Source organism: Netta rufina (assembly GCF_964035555.1).
Source record: "Netta rufina genome assembly, chromosome: 2".
Taxonomy (NCBI): domain Eukaryota; kingdom Metazoa; phylum Chordata; class Aves; order Anseriformes; family Anatidae; genus Netta; species Netta rufina.
Genome location: NC_140124.1, coordinates 66,398,248 through 66,410,883, shown reverse-complemented (window position 1 = coordinate 66,410,883; position 12,636 = coordinate 66,398,248). Strand labels below are relative to the sequence as shown.

The 12,636-nt window shown below is 39.8% G+C and overlaps 1 protein-coding gene across 24 annotated transcripts in view; it reads left to right on the top strand.

Moving 5' to 3' along the window:
* Window positions 1–4,495, top strand: part of ARPP21 (cAMP regulated phosphoprotein 21) — a 206,522-nt gene extending 202,027 nt beyond the window's left edge. For all 24 annotated transcript variants that reach the window (XM_084283167.1, XM_084283179.1, XM_084283176.1 and 21 more), the window contains 2 exons: window positions 2,306–2,457; window positions 3,666–4,495. In XM_084283167.1, coding sequence (XP_084139293.1) covers window positions 2,306–2,457; window positions 3,666–3,923 — 410 coding nt within the window. In that variant the 3' untranslated portion in view covers window positions 3,924–4,495. The remainder of the gene's footprint in view (window positions 1–2,305; window positions 2,458–3,665) is intronic.
* Window positions 4,496–12,636: the final 8,141 nt, after the last annotated feature.

Below are 12,636 nucleotides of genomic sequence, written 5' to 3'. Positions count from 1 at the left end.
ATTCGTTTTGACAGGGCAGAGGTGCAAGTCAATGTAATGCCCCGATGAGGTGATGCTTACGTGTTCAGCATAAGGGTAGACACCCAGTCATTTTCACAACATGTTTCTGTTTGATAGTTATGTCTGCCCTGAGCAATAAATATATCATATTGGTGAATATGAACACAAAGCTGAGGCGAAGACACAGCTGTATGTTTGAACATACAGCAGAGTATCAGCAGTAGCCTGATTAAAATAATGGTAATGCAATTACATTGAGCAATGACAGCTGGGCTTCTCTCTTGTTTACCCTGATGGTGTCTACTGTCTGCTTCTGCATAGCACCAGTTGCTGCCTTGTGCCAGTGCATCACAGTCTAGCACAGTTAGCACAGATCCAAAATTTGGTAGCATTCCCCAGCTTCACATCACTGAAGATTCCACAGTCCGCCATCAACCCCTCATTCATTGCTATACCTGGACTTAAGTTGACAAACATAAGTGATATGAAATTAATTATCTTCTGCAGCTTCCACTGTCAGTTGACTCTTTTCTGCTTAAATTTCCAGTCTTGTGAATACCAGAATAGTAGTGTTACATTTCTTTACCTCTTCCTTTCTCCCCCATTCTCCCTATAACTTGTATACAGGAGCAGAAGAGGACTTGCAATTTTACTATTGCTGTATAAGCCTTCTGTAAACTCAGTTACAGCACTTCTGATGTTGGTAATTTTTGTGACTAAAAAATATGCTGACTCTGTGTTTGTGCATAGGAAAAGAACAAATTTGAATGTATGGTAATCTGGTGCATTTGGGAGATGTTTGTTGCTATATTCCAGCCAAGTTAATCACTCATGGATTTTTTATTATTTTTTATTTATTTATTTTGCTCAGTTGACAGGAGACATTAATCTCATATCTGTGGAAATGGCATCTTTAGTGTCAAAAGTGTTCAGATATACTCAAATATTCTCTGGCATCAGAAAAGATTTTGAAGGAGAGCTATCAGTTCAGGATAGACTGGCAGGAACAGAGACATTGGTAACTTTTTCTTATACAATGAAGAAATACACAGGTGATGTTTTCCAATTTGTGAAGTATATTGAACTGTGTACTGTATTCATGAATATAAATTGAGCAGACGTGACATACATTTTTCATATAAAAATAACACAGCATTGTTGCTTCTGATAATTCTCCTTTGCCTGAAATATGCTTATTCTGAGAACATCACTACAAAGTTAATAGTGCACTGCATAACTACATATGAAATATACGAGTGCTAGAGGACAGAGAATGTCTTAAGGAGGAATTATTCACGTATTTGCAGTGATTGTGGCTGGATGCATTTTTCAAGGACAGGATCTTTCTACATCTTCCTTTCCTTTTCAATTTTTTTTTCTGCAAAATCCTTCATCTCTAAATATTAGCTTCACCCAGCCAACCCACGTCCATCTTGTAAGGCTGTTTCTTAGGCCAGATCGCATTGCTGCTGAGCAGCACTTTGTTTCCCATCTACTTTTCTGCTTCATTAGCGGCTTTGCCCTCCAGATCATACAGACTTTGCCCAGTTAGTCCTAGAGGAGTCAGATCATACAGACTTTGCTCAGTTAGTCCTAGAGGAGTCAGAAAACCAGCAATGTTGTGGTGACTGAACACAGAGCCAACAACAAGTTGAAGCCAAAGCATCAGCTTTTCATCCCTGTGCAGCCACTTGCAAGTTCCTCTTGTGCCAAATGTGAAACGGTAGGGTAGAATGCGACCCTTAATATGTTCTAATCATATATATATAAATAAAAACTGGCAAGGAGGAGCCAGTGTGTATATAGATACTGTTCTTGATTAAATCAAGCCATCTTTGTTTACATCATGATAGGGGGGTGCGTTGCAAGAAAGGTAAGAGAGATGGAGGTGCTTTGTGAGGCACAACTCTGAAGATCAGAAAAGTGATGGGTTAGATTGTGAATACTGGTGTCCTTGAAATTGGCAGGGTTTTTGCCTCTGGAAATACCTCGAAGCCAGTGGCACTTTGTGTTTGTTCAGGGCCTTAAACCATGGACTGAAGTCAAATGTCCCTCAAGGTGGTATCTTCTGCAGGGTTGAAGAACACGAGGAAGGTGTGCTGCCTGCTCATATCAGCCTGCCAGGGCTGCCAGCCTACATGTTTATTCCCTTTAGATTTTTATTTCTATCAGTGCTTCCGTAGAAATAGAACTCCTTTTTGACTGATGTGGGGAGAAGTACTGGGATCATTTGCCATTAGTGAGAACAGTTTTAATTTTGTCTGTAAAAGCGACAGTGTACTTGAAGGTGGCTTTCTTCTTGCAGGTTACCAGCCTGTCCTGGCAAACCAGCAGCAAGGGTTCCAGGGTCTTGTGGGAATGCAGCAGCCTCCCCAAAGCCAGAGCCTGATGAATAATCAACAGGGAAATCAGGTGCAAGGCATGATGGTGCAGTATCCAGCCATGTCGTCTTATCAGGTACTTAGAAGCTGTAAAGACTGCTTTTCTTCTTTGTAAAGTGCTTAATTGAATTAAGTTTTCATGTCACAGAATGGTCTTTATTACTTCATTAGGGCAGTATGTGACAGGAGGCCTCTTGATAAATACCATTCTCAGTCAAATTGGTTTCTCTGCTTCCTGTTTATGTATTCTTACTACTCCCGATTTTCATTCTGAATTGGGAATACATTAAATGAACTACTTGTTGCAGCCTACAGTACAAGAGAAAGTTCAGAAAGCATGAAGGAATTATACTTCATGTGAAGAAAATGAATTAAATAAATAAAAAAGATACTTTTTTTTTCCTTCCCAGTTCGATGTTGTTTTCTGTAATTAAGTTAAAGGCTTTACCTGGTCCAGTTAAAAATTAGTCATGCATGAAGGTTTATGCCGGTGCCCTCTGAGAGAGGATCTCACCACGTCTTCTAAAACAAACTGTAGCCAGAGGGATACTTGTTTTACTGGACTTAGGGGAGAGGGAAGGAAGTGGCTTGTGTTTTACCAGGTCTGTAAGCTACCCAAAAGTCTGTATTTTCCCAGCTTGATACCTGGATTCTGTGAAATACGACAAAAGCTTGAGGCCACCTATGAGGTGGTCTGTGCTTATGTTTCCTGTTGTGGTCCCTCTGGAAATTTAAGAAACAGTGATATTAGCTCCTTTCAGTAGTTTACACTGATTGAGCAGCCATCCTTTGATTCATCCTTTCCATCGCCTTCTTTGAAAACACCACAGTAACCTGGATGGAAATGGGTGGGCTCGTGGGCATAATTTTCTCCTTAAGTCTTCAGATTTACTATATGGAAAATGTGTTTTAAAGTTAATGATCAAGTTAAAGGCCTAGACCTTTTAGATGGCCTTAAATATACCAGGGTTGAGTCTTCTGTATTATAAGAATATTTGTTTTGCATTATTATTAATGTAAGAATATGATCTTGGAAATTCACATTCAGCTAGATCATGACAGAACCACTTACTAGTCCCTGGAGCACAGTGACTTATTTTTAACAAATCTCTAGTCAAAAAAAGATCCTCAGCCATTAGAATAGTTTTGAGCAGCAGAAAATAACAAATTTTGTCTAGGCATGTCATATTACTGAATTCAGTAGAAGGAAAATAGGAATACTTGGGACTTATTTTAATTTATTTACTAATTATTTTTTCTACATATTTCTCTACATCTGTCTAGGTGCCAATGACCCAGGGTTCTCAAGGATTGCCACAGCAATCATATCAACAACCAATCATGCTACCTAATCAATCAGGTCAAGGAACACTTACAGCCACTGGAATGCCTGTTTACTGTAATGTCATACCTCCTGCCCCACAGAACAATCTACGGTTGATTGCCCCACACTGCCCCTCCAATAACGTTCCAGTTATTTCTGCCAGCTGCAGGACAAACTGTGCGAGCATTAACAATGCAGGGTGGCAGGTCAAGTACTGACACTGGCTTAGAGTGGATATACAAGGATAGTGGTGCATTATTTGACAAATAACTCATGGCCTTCAAATGAAGAGGAACACAACAGGATAATCAGTTGAGGACATAAGTACTGACTATGCCCAAGTGATTCGCTGCTGGAAAAAATCTGTAAAAAATAAAATAAATTTTGGAAAAAAAAATGTTTGCTGGTTAATGGTGCATATTCTTGTCATGTCTGCTAGGTATGCCTTTATAGCTTAGCTAGTGACATGAATTCATTGAGGTAAGATTTTTTCCTACCACTGAACACCACTGTGTAGATTGTAATATCCCTGATTCGGATTAGTTTTGTACTTTGTGTTGAGTTTGTGAAGCTAAAAGTATTTAAAAATATAATAAAATCACATTGTACCAAAGCTGTAATGGAAATGAAAACAAACAAACAAACAAAAAAGAAAACAAAATGAAAAAAAAAATACTGAATGGAAAGAATAATTTATACACACTATAGAGTTTTTTATGGATATATACTGTATTGTAGTGCTTAATCACAATAAAGCTATTTGACCTCATGGAGAAAGGTCATGTTTCTACCAGCTGCTTGGCCTCCTCTTTGTTCCTGAGCAAACTTCCCTTTGGTTCTTGTCTGGTTTCAGATGAAGCTAAGGGAGAGATGATGTTCAATGAGCTTGTGGGTGTTTGGGGAAAAGGCTGGATGTCTAACACACAATACCATAATAGCTAAGGCCATTCAGAAATATTAGGATAGACACCCAGAAAGAGTTCAGTGAATGAGGTGCCAGATTATCTTAAACTAAGTTTGTGCGTTTCCAGTCCCCAAGACCACTAATGTCACAAACATCGTTTGCTACAGCTACTAACTTATATTTTTTCAAGAGGTCATACACCCCCTCATGTCTGGTAGAATCTCGTCTGTTGGCTGGAAGCTCAGTTCCTTCTGGTGTGGCAGCCACAGTGCCCAACAATTCTTTTGCTCTGTGGAGAGAGATGCTCTCCCCAGTTATTGCTACTGCAGCTATAAAGACGTTTTGAAACAAAAGGGTGACAGCTCAAGAAAATGGTCCAGCAAGTTCAAGTGTGGATGAATTAGGGTTTATTTGCTCTTAAAACATGCGGAACAGTGGTTTGTCTAAAAGTTTTAGAACCCACCCCCTTTTTTTCCTGTGGTGTTTCTCATTATTACATCCATGTTCACTCAAATTCCAAGTTCGTTTTGATAAATTATTCTTCATTTATAAATGCTGTATGAAGTTCCTCATTCTGCATCAGTGCTGACAACATTTGAGTTGCAAATGTTTACCAGACAAAAATTTGTTCTTTCACTTAAACTGCTTTTTGATCAGTTTTGAATACCTTTAAGACAGGCGCTGAGTACCCCAGAATCATGAGGAAAGCCTGAGATCCTTTTGTGTGTGAAATCTGCATGTGTTTTAGTATGATTTTAGGTATACTTAGGTATAGTCAACGATGCCCTTGGCCATTGCTAGTTTGCATGTGAAATGGCTTTGGTTTTCCCTTTAAAGTTAGCATTTCTTTTACATGCCTCAGCTGCAGAAGCAGGAATCACACATGCTACAATCTGTATTTCAAACAAATATTTTCTACACAGTAAACATACTTTTAGATGTTCAATATGTTTTCACATGTGTCTTAACGTGTGGAATTTCTTCTGAATCCAGTCCTATGAGATAGATGAAAGCCAAACACTGACATTTTATGTAATGTAATCACAATTCATTTGCTGAGAGACAGTCAAGAACATGAGCAGGTAAGTAAATATAATTCACTCTTCAATTAGAGGTGAAATGCCTAGGGAGAACATGCTGATTGACTTATTTTTTTCCTTCTTTAAATCTAGATACAACATGTGGATTTTGCCTGTGACCCTGAGCTCTCATTTCAGACACCCTGCATCATATGGCATACTTGCTTTTTAATGTTTTATATACTACTGAGGGTTCTCGCTTAGCATTAATATAGTTATACTTAATTGGATTTTCTTCTGCTGAATGAGTGACCCGGAATGAATGGCTGTCCTTCCCAGTCAGGGCTCCAGGGTCCAGCAGAGGGACCCACTTGTGCTTTGGGCAGGACAGCTGAAGTAGCAGGGAGGGTGGGCAAACTGAGGTGTACGTGGTGTCTGGAGCAAAGAGACCCTTTAGTAATCACTGCATTAAATCTTGTTTCTTCTTTCCTCTGAAGCATTACTCTTACCCGATCAATCTTCATTCTTATCAAGAGAACTGTGGATGAATTTCCTGGTTAAAAATAAAAAAAAATCCCTCCCTCAGCATCACAGATCAATGGGTTGTAGATGCTCTCAGTAGCAATAGGCAAGGGAGTCAAAAAGCAAAGTCTGGGAATCTTACTTCCCTTAAAATACAGTTTCCTCATGCTCTTATGCCACTCTGTTAGTCTTGTCCCCTTAGCAAACATCATGTCCCGTGATTGAATGTGGCTGTGAATTCCCATTGTTTATCTGTCTCTGCTCGTTCAATGAGCAGCTCACATAAAACCTGTGAATAGCAAGGTTCCTATTGTTTGAATTCTCCCAGCCTTGTGGTAGGAGCACCTACCTGCAGGGTTATGAACATTTCTGCTGAAATGAGTCTTTAACTTGCTATGAAAAATCGAGCAGTTTCAGGAGGAGGTCACAGCCACCCGTTCCATCATGGCCTACATCATCTGATTGTTTCACTCTCTAAAGAGTTTGAATCTCCTCAGGCATATAAGAAAACCAAATTTAATCTCCCTCAGCTATAAAGAATGCCCTAATTATGAAGGTATCGTGTACATGGGTGAGACATCTCATGTGGTGGTGCACACAATTGCTCTACTCTGAAAGAATTCACATCTGAAGAAAATGAAGTAATTCTGTTTCCATATCAATGTAACCACAAAATTTAATCTCTATTTTTACGTCATAATATTCCGTTTTAAGTCCTTCTCTTGCTCTCTCTCTCTCTCTCTTTTTTTTTTTTTTTTAATTATTACTGACAATATTCTGCGTGGGATTGCTTAGTACCCTTCTTTTATTAAACTAGAGACATTTCAGTATTCAGAAGGTGAGGAGAAGGAAAAAAAGAAAAAGAAGAAACAGAAAAAGAAAAAGAAAGCAACCTTCAAATAAATGGAACCAAAATGGGTAGGTAAAGCCTAGTATTTTTCTCTGATCTTTAAAATATTTTGTAGGAACAGTCCATAAGAGGATTGCTGTTTGACTCAGCTGGCCAAACTAAGTTCAACCAACTCAGCAATTGGTCAAGTTGCATTCAGAGTCCAGCTCATAGCAGTGACATGATTTATACAGCGTACTCCTCTCCTGCAGGGTTCCTCTGCCACAGTGAGCTTGTTTTAATATTTTCTTCCCTTTGAATTCAGGCTCAGGCAGATGCTCTGTGGCAGCCCTATTGTGGTGCTAAGAGCTGTTTGTTGCATTTTCCCTTTATTTTCTGCTTGCTTGCTTTGGTAGCTGTGTTTTACTTTCTCCAACTTGTTTAGACTCTGGAGCTGATGGAAAGTTCTCCTAAGGCCCAGTACATATTTTATTTGCCATTTATTTATTTATTTGTCCTGAAAAAACAAAGGAGCATATTCTGAAATAAGCTGACTATATCAGAGGACACTGAACAGTCTTTTGGATGGGCCTAACCCATTTGGGCTGTAATTTGCTGAATCTGTACATTTTAACAGAAGCCAGATGCTATTTGCTATTGTTTTGCCCTTAGTACTGCCCAACAATTTCCTTCTGAAACTGTATTCCCTTATGTTTCCTTTTAACTTCATTTGAGCATCTTGTACTGACAGAAGAGTGCATAAATTACCCTGGCAGCAAGGAATGGAAATGCACTGGGAGGTTGTGGTATGTCACGAGCATCTTGCTCTGCCCCATTAGCCACTCTGTAGTGTGGCAACCCATCTTGGCATGACCACTAAGTGCTTGAACGCATTTCTTCCACTGGTGTTCCTGAAAGCAATGCAAAATGCTTGCTGATCAGTATCATTTCAGCCCTCCTGTTCATGAGGCTGTTGAGCATGTGTTTCCCCCTGGAGTTAAAAAAGAGAAACAAGTATCCTCCCTTGATACTCACTGGAAAGCCCCTGGCGAAGGGTGATGTCCCGACAGGGCTGGAAGCTTTCAGCTGCTGTCTACCAGGGCTCCCCTATGGGCTGGCAAGGAGGAGGGAGACTCATTTCCTCAGTCCTCAAGAGTACTCTGCTCATGCTTAGCTCAGAGACTACGCTTTATAAATGCTCCCAGCTTCAACGTCTCTTTGGCTCATATCAAAACCCACGTCTCTGGTATGGGATGTCACCATGTAGTATCAGGCAGTGGTGACCTCAGGGCAGAGGATCCCCATTTCTCATTGAATTTCTGCCCCTGGCTTGGCTGGAGAACTGACTCTCTTCCCTGCTGTTTCCTTTCATTCCTCTGAAAAGTGGATATAATGAGCTTTTGTAGCAGTGGACTGGTAGTTAAATAATTAATGCCACACGGAGTTCCCAAGGACAGTTAGCCCAGCATTCAGTAAGTGGCATGAAGAACTGCAAAATTATATGTTTTGTAGAGGTACGATTTTGATGGAATACTGCTAAAAATACTGCTTTCCAGCACATGGCAATACAGGGAAATCAAACCTCACCTCTCTGGCTCTTTTTACAATATCCCACTGACTGTGGGAGGGGGTGACTCCTCATTACCTCTCCTAATAGAATGACAAGGGAACAAATAGTATGCTTATTAAAACAGCAATTTCCTAAACAAAAGCAAACAAAAGCACTTTTTTCCCCCCCCTCCCTCATAGGGTATATAGACAACCTGTGGCATTGCTGGCTGCAGGATGTTAGATGTATTTTCAAATGCAGTTGGACAAGGTCAGAGAAGAAAGCTGTACTGAAGACTAATAAATACAGAGAACCAGTGTCCAGCTCACAGAGGCAGAGAACAGCCTAAAGAAGTGTTGCCATATATGTGCCCTATTCTCAAACCCTTCTCCAGGCTCCATTAAAGATGTCTGGCAATGAGCCTCTGGCTTAGATACAGCAGTTCTCTAAAGCGATATTCATCACTCAATGTTTAATAAACAAATTAAAGAACATTGGTATCCTCTGACTGAGCGCATCCCAAAGCAAAACCTGTAAGAATCAGAAGGAGGAGGTAAGTCTAAGCTCAGGTTAATTTTCTTCAGTGTGCTTAGTGTCGGATGCCCCTGACTGTATGAATAACTACTCCCAGCCTTACACAGCTGCTTGTTCTGCTGCTCAGAGTCAGATGTAGTGCTATGCTGAGGATGTAGTAAACCTTCATGTGGGAAGTGCCTCATGATAGCTTTTCATCATATTTCCCTTCTTTGTAGCATATAATTGTTCATTAGCATTGTAAAGAGTAATTATGTTTGAGCAATGCCTTTGTGCTAAGAATTTTTAATTCTTCAGCTGATAATAATTGAAATACTTTTGGGGGGTGACTTTTTTATATATGTAATCTGTTATTTTATGTCAAAAGTCTTGGCTTTTCTGAGAATCAGCTGTAGTTACCATTACGGGTGTGTTGTTTTTTTTTTTTACATTATTTGGTAATTGACTTAACAGAGCTTAATTGATGTAGGCATTACATGAATAAATGGCAAGGGAGCACCTGAGATTAGCTTTCAAGCTGAAGAATAGCAGGTACTCTGGGTAAATTTATGGAGGCTTGCTGAAAATCAGTACTGAATTCTTCTTCCTTGGTTTTCATTGGAAGAGATCAGATGCAAACCTACCTGTGTTTAATGAAGCACTCCACCTCAGCTCATCGTTGTGTTTCTGAGGAATAGTTTTGTGGGCTGCAGATTTAGGAAATAAAGTCAAAAAACTTTGCCTTTCATGTTATGGGCACAGTTTTATAGAAGAGAGTTACAAAACAGAAACATAAGTGGAGGACAATGCTATAGCAAAGATAAATGCCACCCAGTGGATAAATTATCTCCATTGAACTCTACCAAACTAATCTCTAGAGGAATGCTTTAAAAGGATGCCCTCAAAGAGCACTGTGTATTTTGAGATAAAAAGCAGACTTCACAGTTCCCAAGCCTATATAGTGTTTTGTTGTTGTTGTTTGTTAGGTTGGTTGGTTTGGTTTGTGGTTGTTTTTATTTTTTTTTTGAACTGTAAGGGTGAATCATATGGTTATAAATCAAGGCACTTCTAGTAGCCAGGTTTAGCTTGCAAATCTACACTAGATAACCTCCACCATCATGAAAAACTACTTTTATCTGCATGGAAAACAGAAGGATGTGAAATCTTTGGCAGTTTTCCTGTAGGTAGTGGCCACAGAGCCAGTCAAGTATGATAGCAAGACCAAGTGTATTGATAGTAGAGGAGACTGGAAATTTTGTACTTCGATCCCACTGGGATCAAAGCTGGTGGGAGAAAAGAGCTTCCGTGTGTGTGTTTGTGAGTAAAAATTTTCACTAAGGAGAAAAAGGACTTTTTTTTCTTTCCCTAACACCTTTCAAATAAAAGCCAAGGCTTTTCCAAAACAAAACAAAACAAAACAAAACAAAAAAAAAAAAAAAAAAAAAAAAAAAAACTTGTGACTTGTGAACTCTTGTGAGCTGGCTGTGCTTCTGTTGTCTAAGCTCAACACTGCTGATTCACTGAGGGTGTGATTTAATAATGGGACATGGTGTCAGGAGATCTGTGGTCACAGTATAACCTTGTGATTTGCAAAATTCCATGCAGTTACTTGGACACCAAATTATCTCATCTAAGAATCAGGGAGGGGAAAAAATTGACATTGAGATCAAATCTTAATTGGTAAATTTTGACATTGATATTGAGATCAAATATTAATTTGTAAATTTTGACAAATTCCACTTTTGCAATAAGAAATTCTCAGATACTTTAGTGAAAATTTCTACATGAATCAAAAATAAATTTCAGCACTGCAGACTATGCCACACATTGCAAAGACCAGGAGATCAGACCTTAAAGCAAGGTACTGGATATCTGTAAACTTAAAAATAACAGAGTTTAGAGCAATTCACACATACCAGCTCAGTTAACTGCAGTAACAATAAATTAAGTGGAGCTCAGATAGCACCCCAAATCTGGAGTCCAGTACATCCTTGCCCCAAACCTCCATCCAGGTTCAGCTCCTGCCTGCACTTAAGCTCGTGCTGAGGTTTCTCTTCTTCAGAGCAAGCAGGAATGTGTTTGCACAAAGCTCACATGTGGCACGTGAACAAAGCTCCCATGCATGCTAATGGTCACTCTTTCATTTTGTTTCATCTGCACAGATGAAAACTGGAGCCACACAGTGTGCTGTAACTCAGCACTGCCTCAGGTGTCCACTGTCCTTCTTCCTGCCAGTCACGTAAGCCTGTTGGGCAACACATCCCTGTGGCTACAGGCTATGTACAGCTTGATGCCTCCTTTATTGGCATGGATATCGGAAAACCACATGCTGCAGGGCTTGTTGGTCTATTCTGCTAGGCTGAAATTACCAGTGCAGGCTTTCGAAACCACAAAGTGGTCCAAATTATATGGAAGACACTGGGATATATCTGGACATTTGGACAAATCTGGAGGCTTCTTTGTGTCTGGGGATGGGGAGAAGGGAAAAAAAAAATAGTCTGTTTTAAGTATTTCTTGAAAACATTTTTATCTCCCTAGTCCTCTGGGACTGGAAGATTATATGTAGCTGGCATGTGGTGGACGGAGTTACTGACAATGTGCAAATAAAGATGTTGCAAACATCAGAGCTATCACACAACAGTAGAATGAACCCTGGACATGAAATGCAGCATTGGAAAAATCTTGATCTAAGAGTTGTGCTATCATTTATTCATGTGCTTCTGTGCTCCCCTGGACAGGGGCTGTATTTATTAGAAGGCTGCTTTGCGCTACAGCAAATGTTTTGTGCTACGGATAAGCATTGACTCTCCTTGCTTAAGAAATAATTGGTTTTTCAATCAAATTATAATATTTATTTATTTATTTATTTATGGAGTGGAAAGCTAATTGCCTGAACAGATCTGTTTGGAATAAATGTGTGAGAGTAACTAACAGTGCCCAAGGACAAGTACATAAAAGGAAGCTGCAATTTTTTCAGACCATTCACCCAGCACAGGACACCTCTGGTATAACTGTAATTTATGACCACCCTCGTCATCAATAAAGCATGAGTTTAAAAAAAAACAACAAACAGCATGTGGGATTTAACTAAGAATATTTCAGTGGCTGTTTTAAACCATATGTAAGGATGTAAGGGAATACATCTTTTTTTTTTTTTTTTGAGAAACTGAGAATTTCTACAGCATTCAAAGTAGTAGAAATATTTGAGAGCAAGCTGCAGTGGCAAGGTCTTTCAGCTCAGCTCTGCTTTGATGATGTCTATATGCTGTGAGACAGGTATGAGTGGCTAAAAGAGAAATTTCTCTGTTTTCCTCTTTGTGTTGCCCAGATTTGTTCCATGAAAGTAACCTGGCAGCTACAGTTAAAAGGGCTCAGAGAGGTCACACACACAAAATTAATGGCTTGCAGACTCAGCGAGAAGGATGTGATGGTGCCTGTTTTTTGGAAGCATGTGAGGCAGTCTAGAGAAGGCAACATGCTGCGCTGTGCTTGGGGAAGGTATGCTGAGCCCCCAGAGATGAGTGTGGCAAAGTCTCTGCATCCACTGGATAAGCCAGGAGCCTGTGTACATGCGTGCAGTGAGGGACCTGAGAGC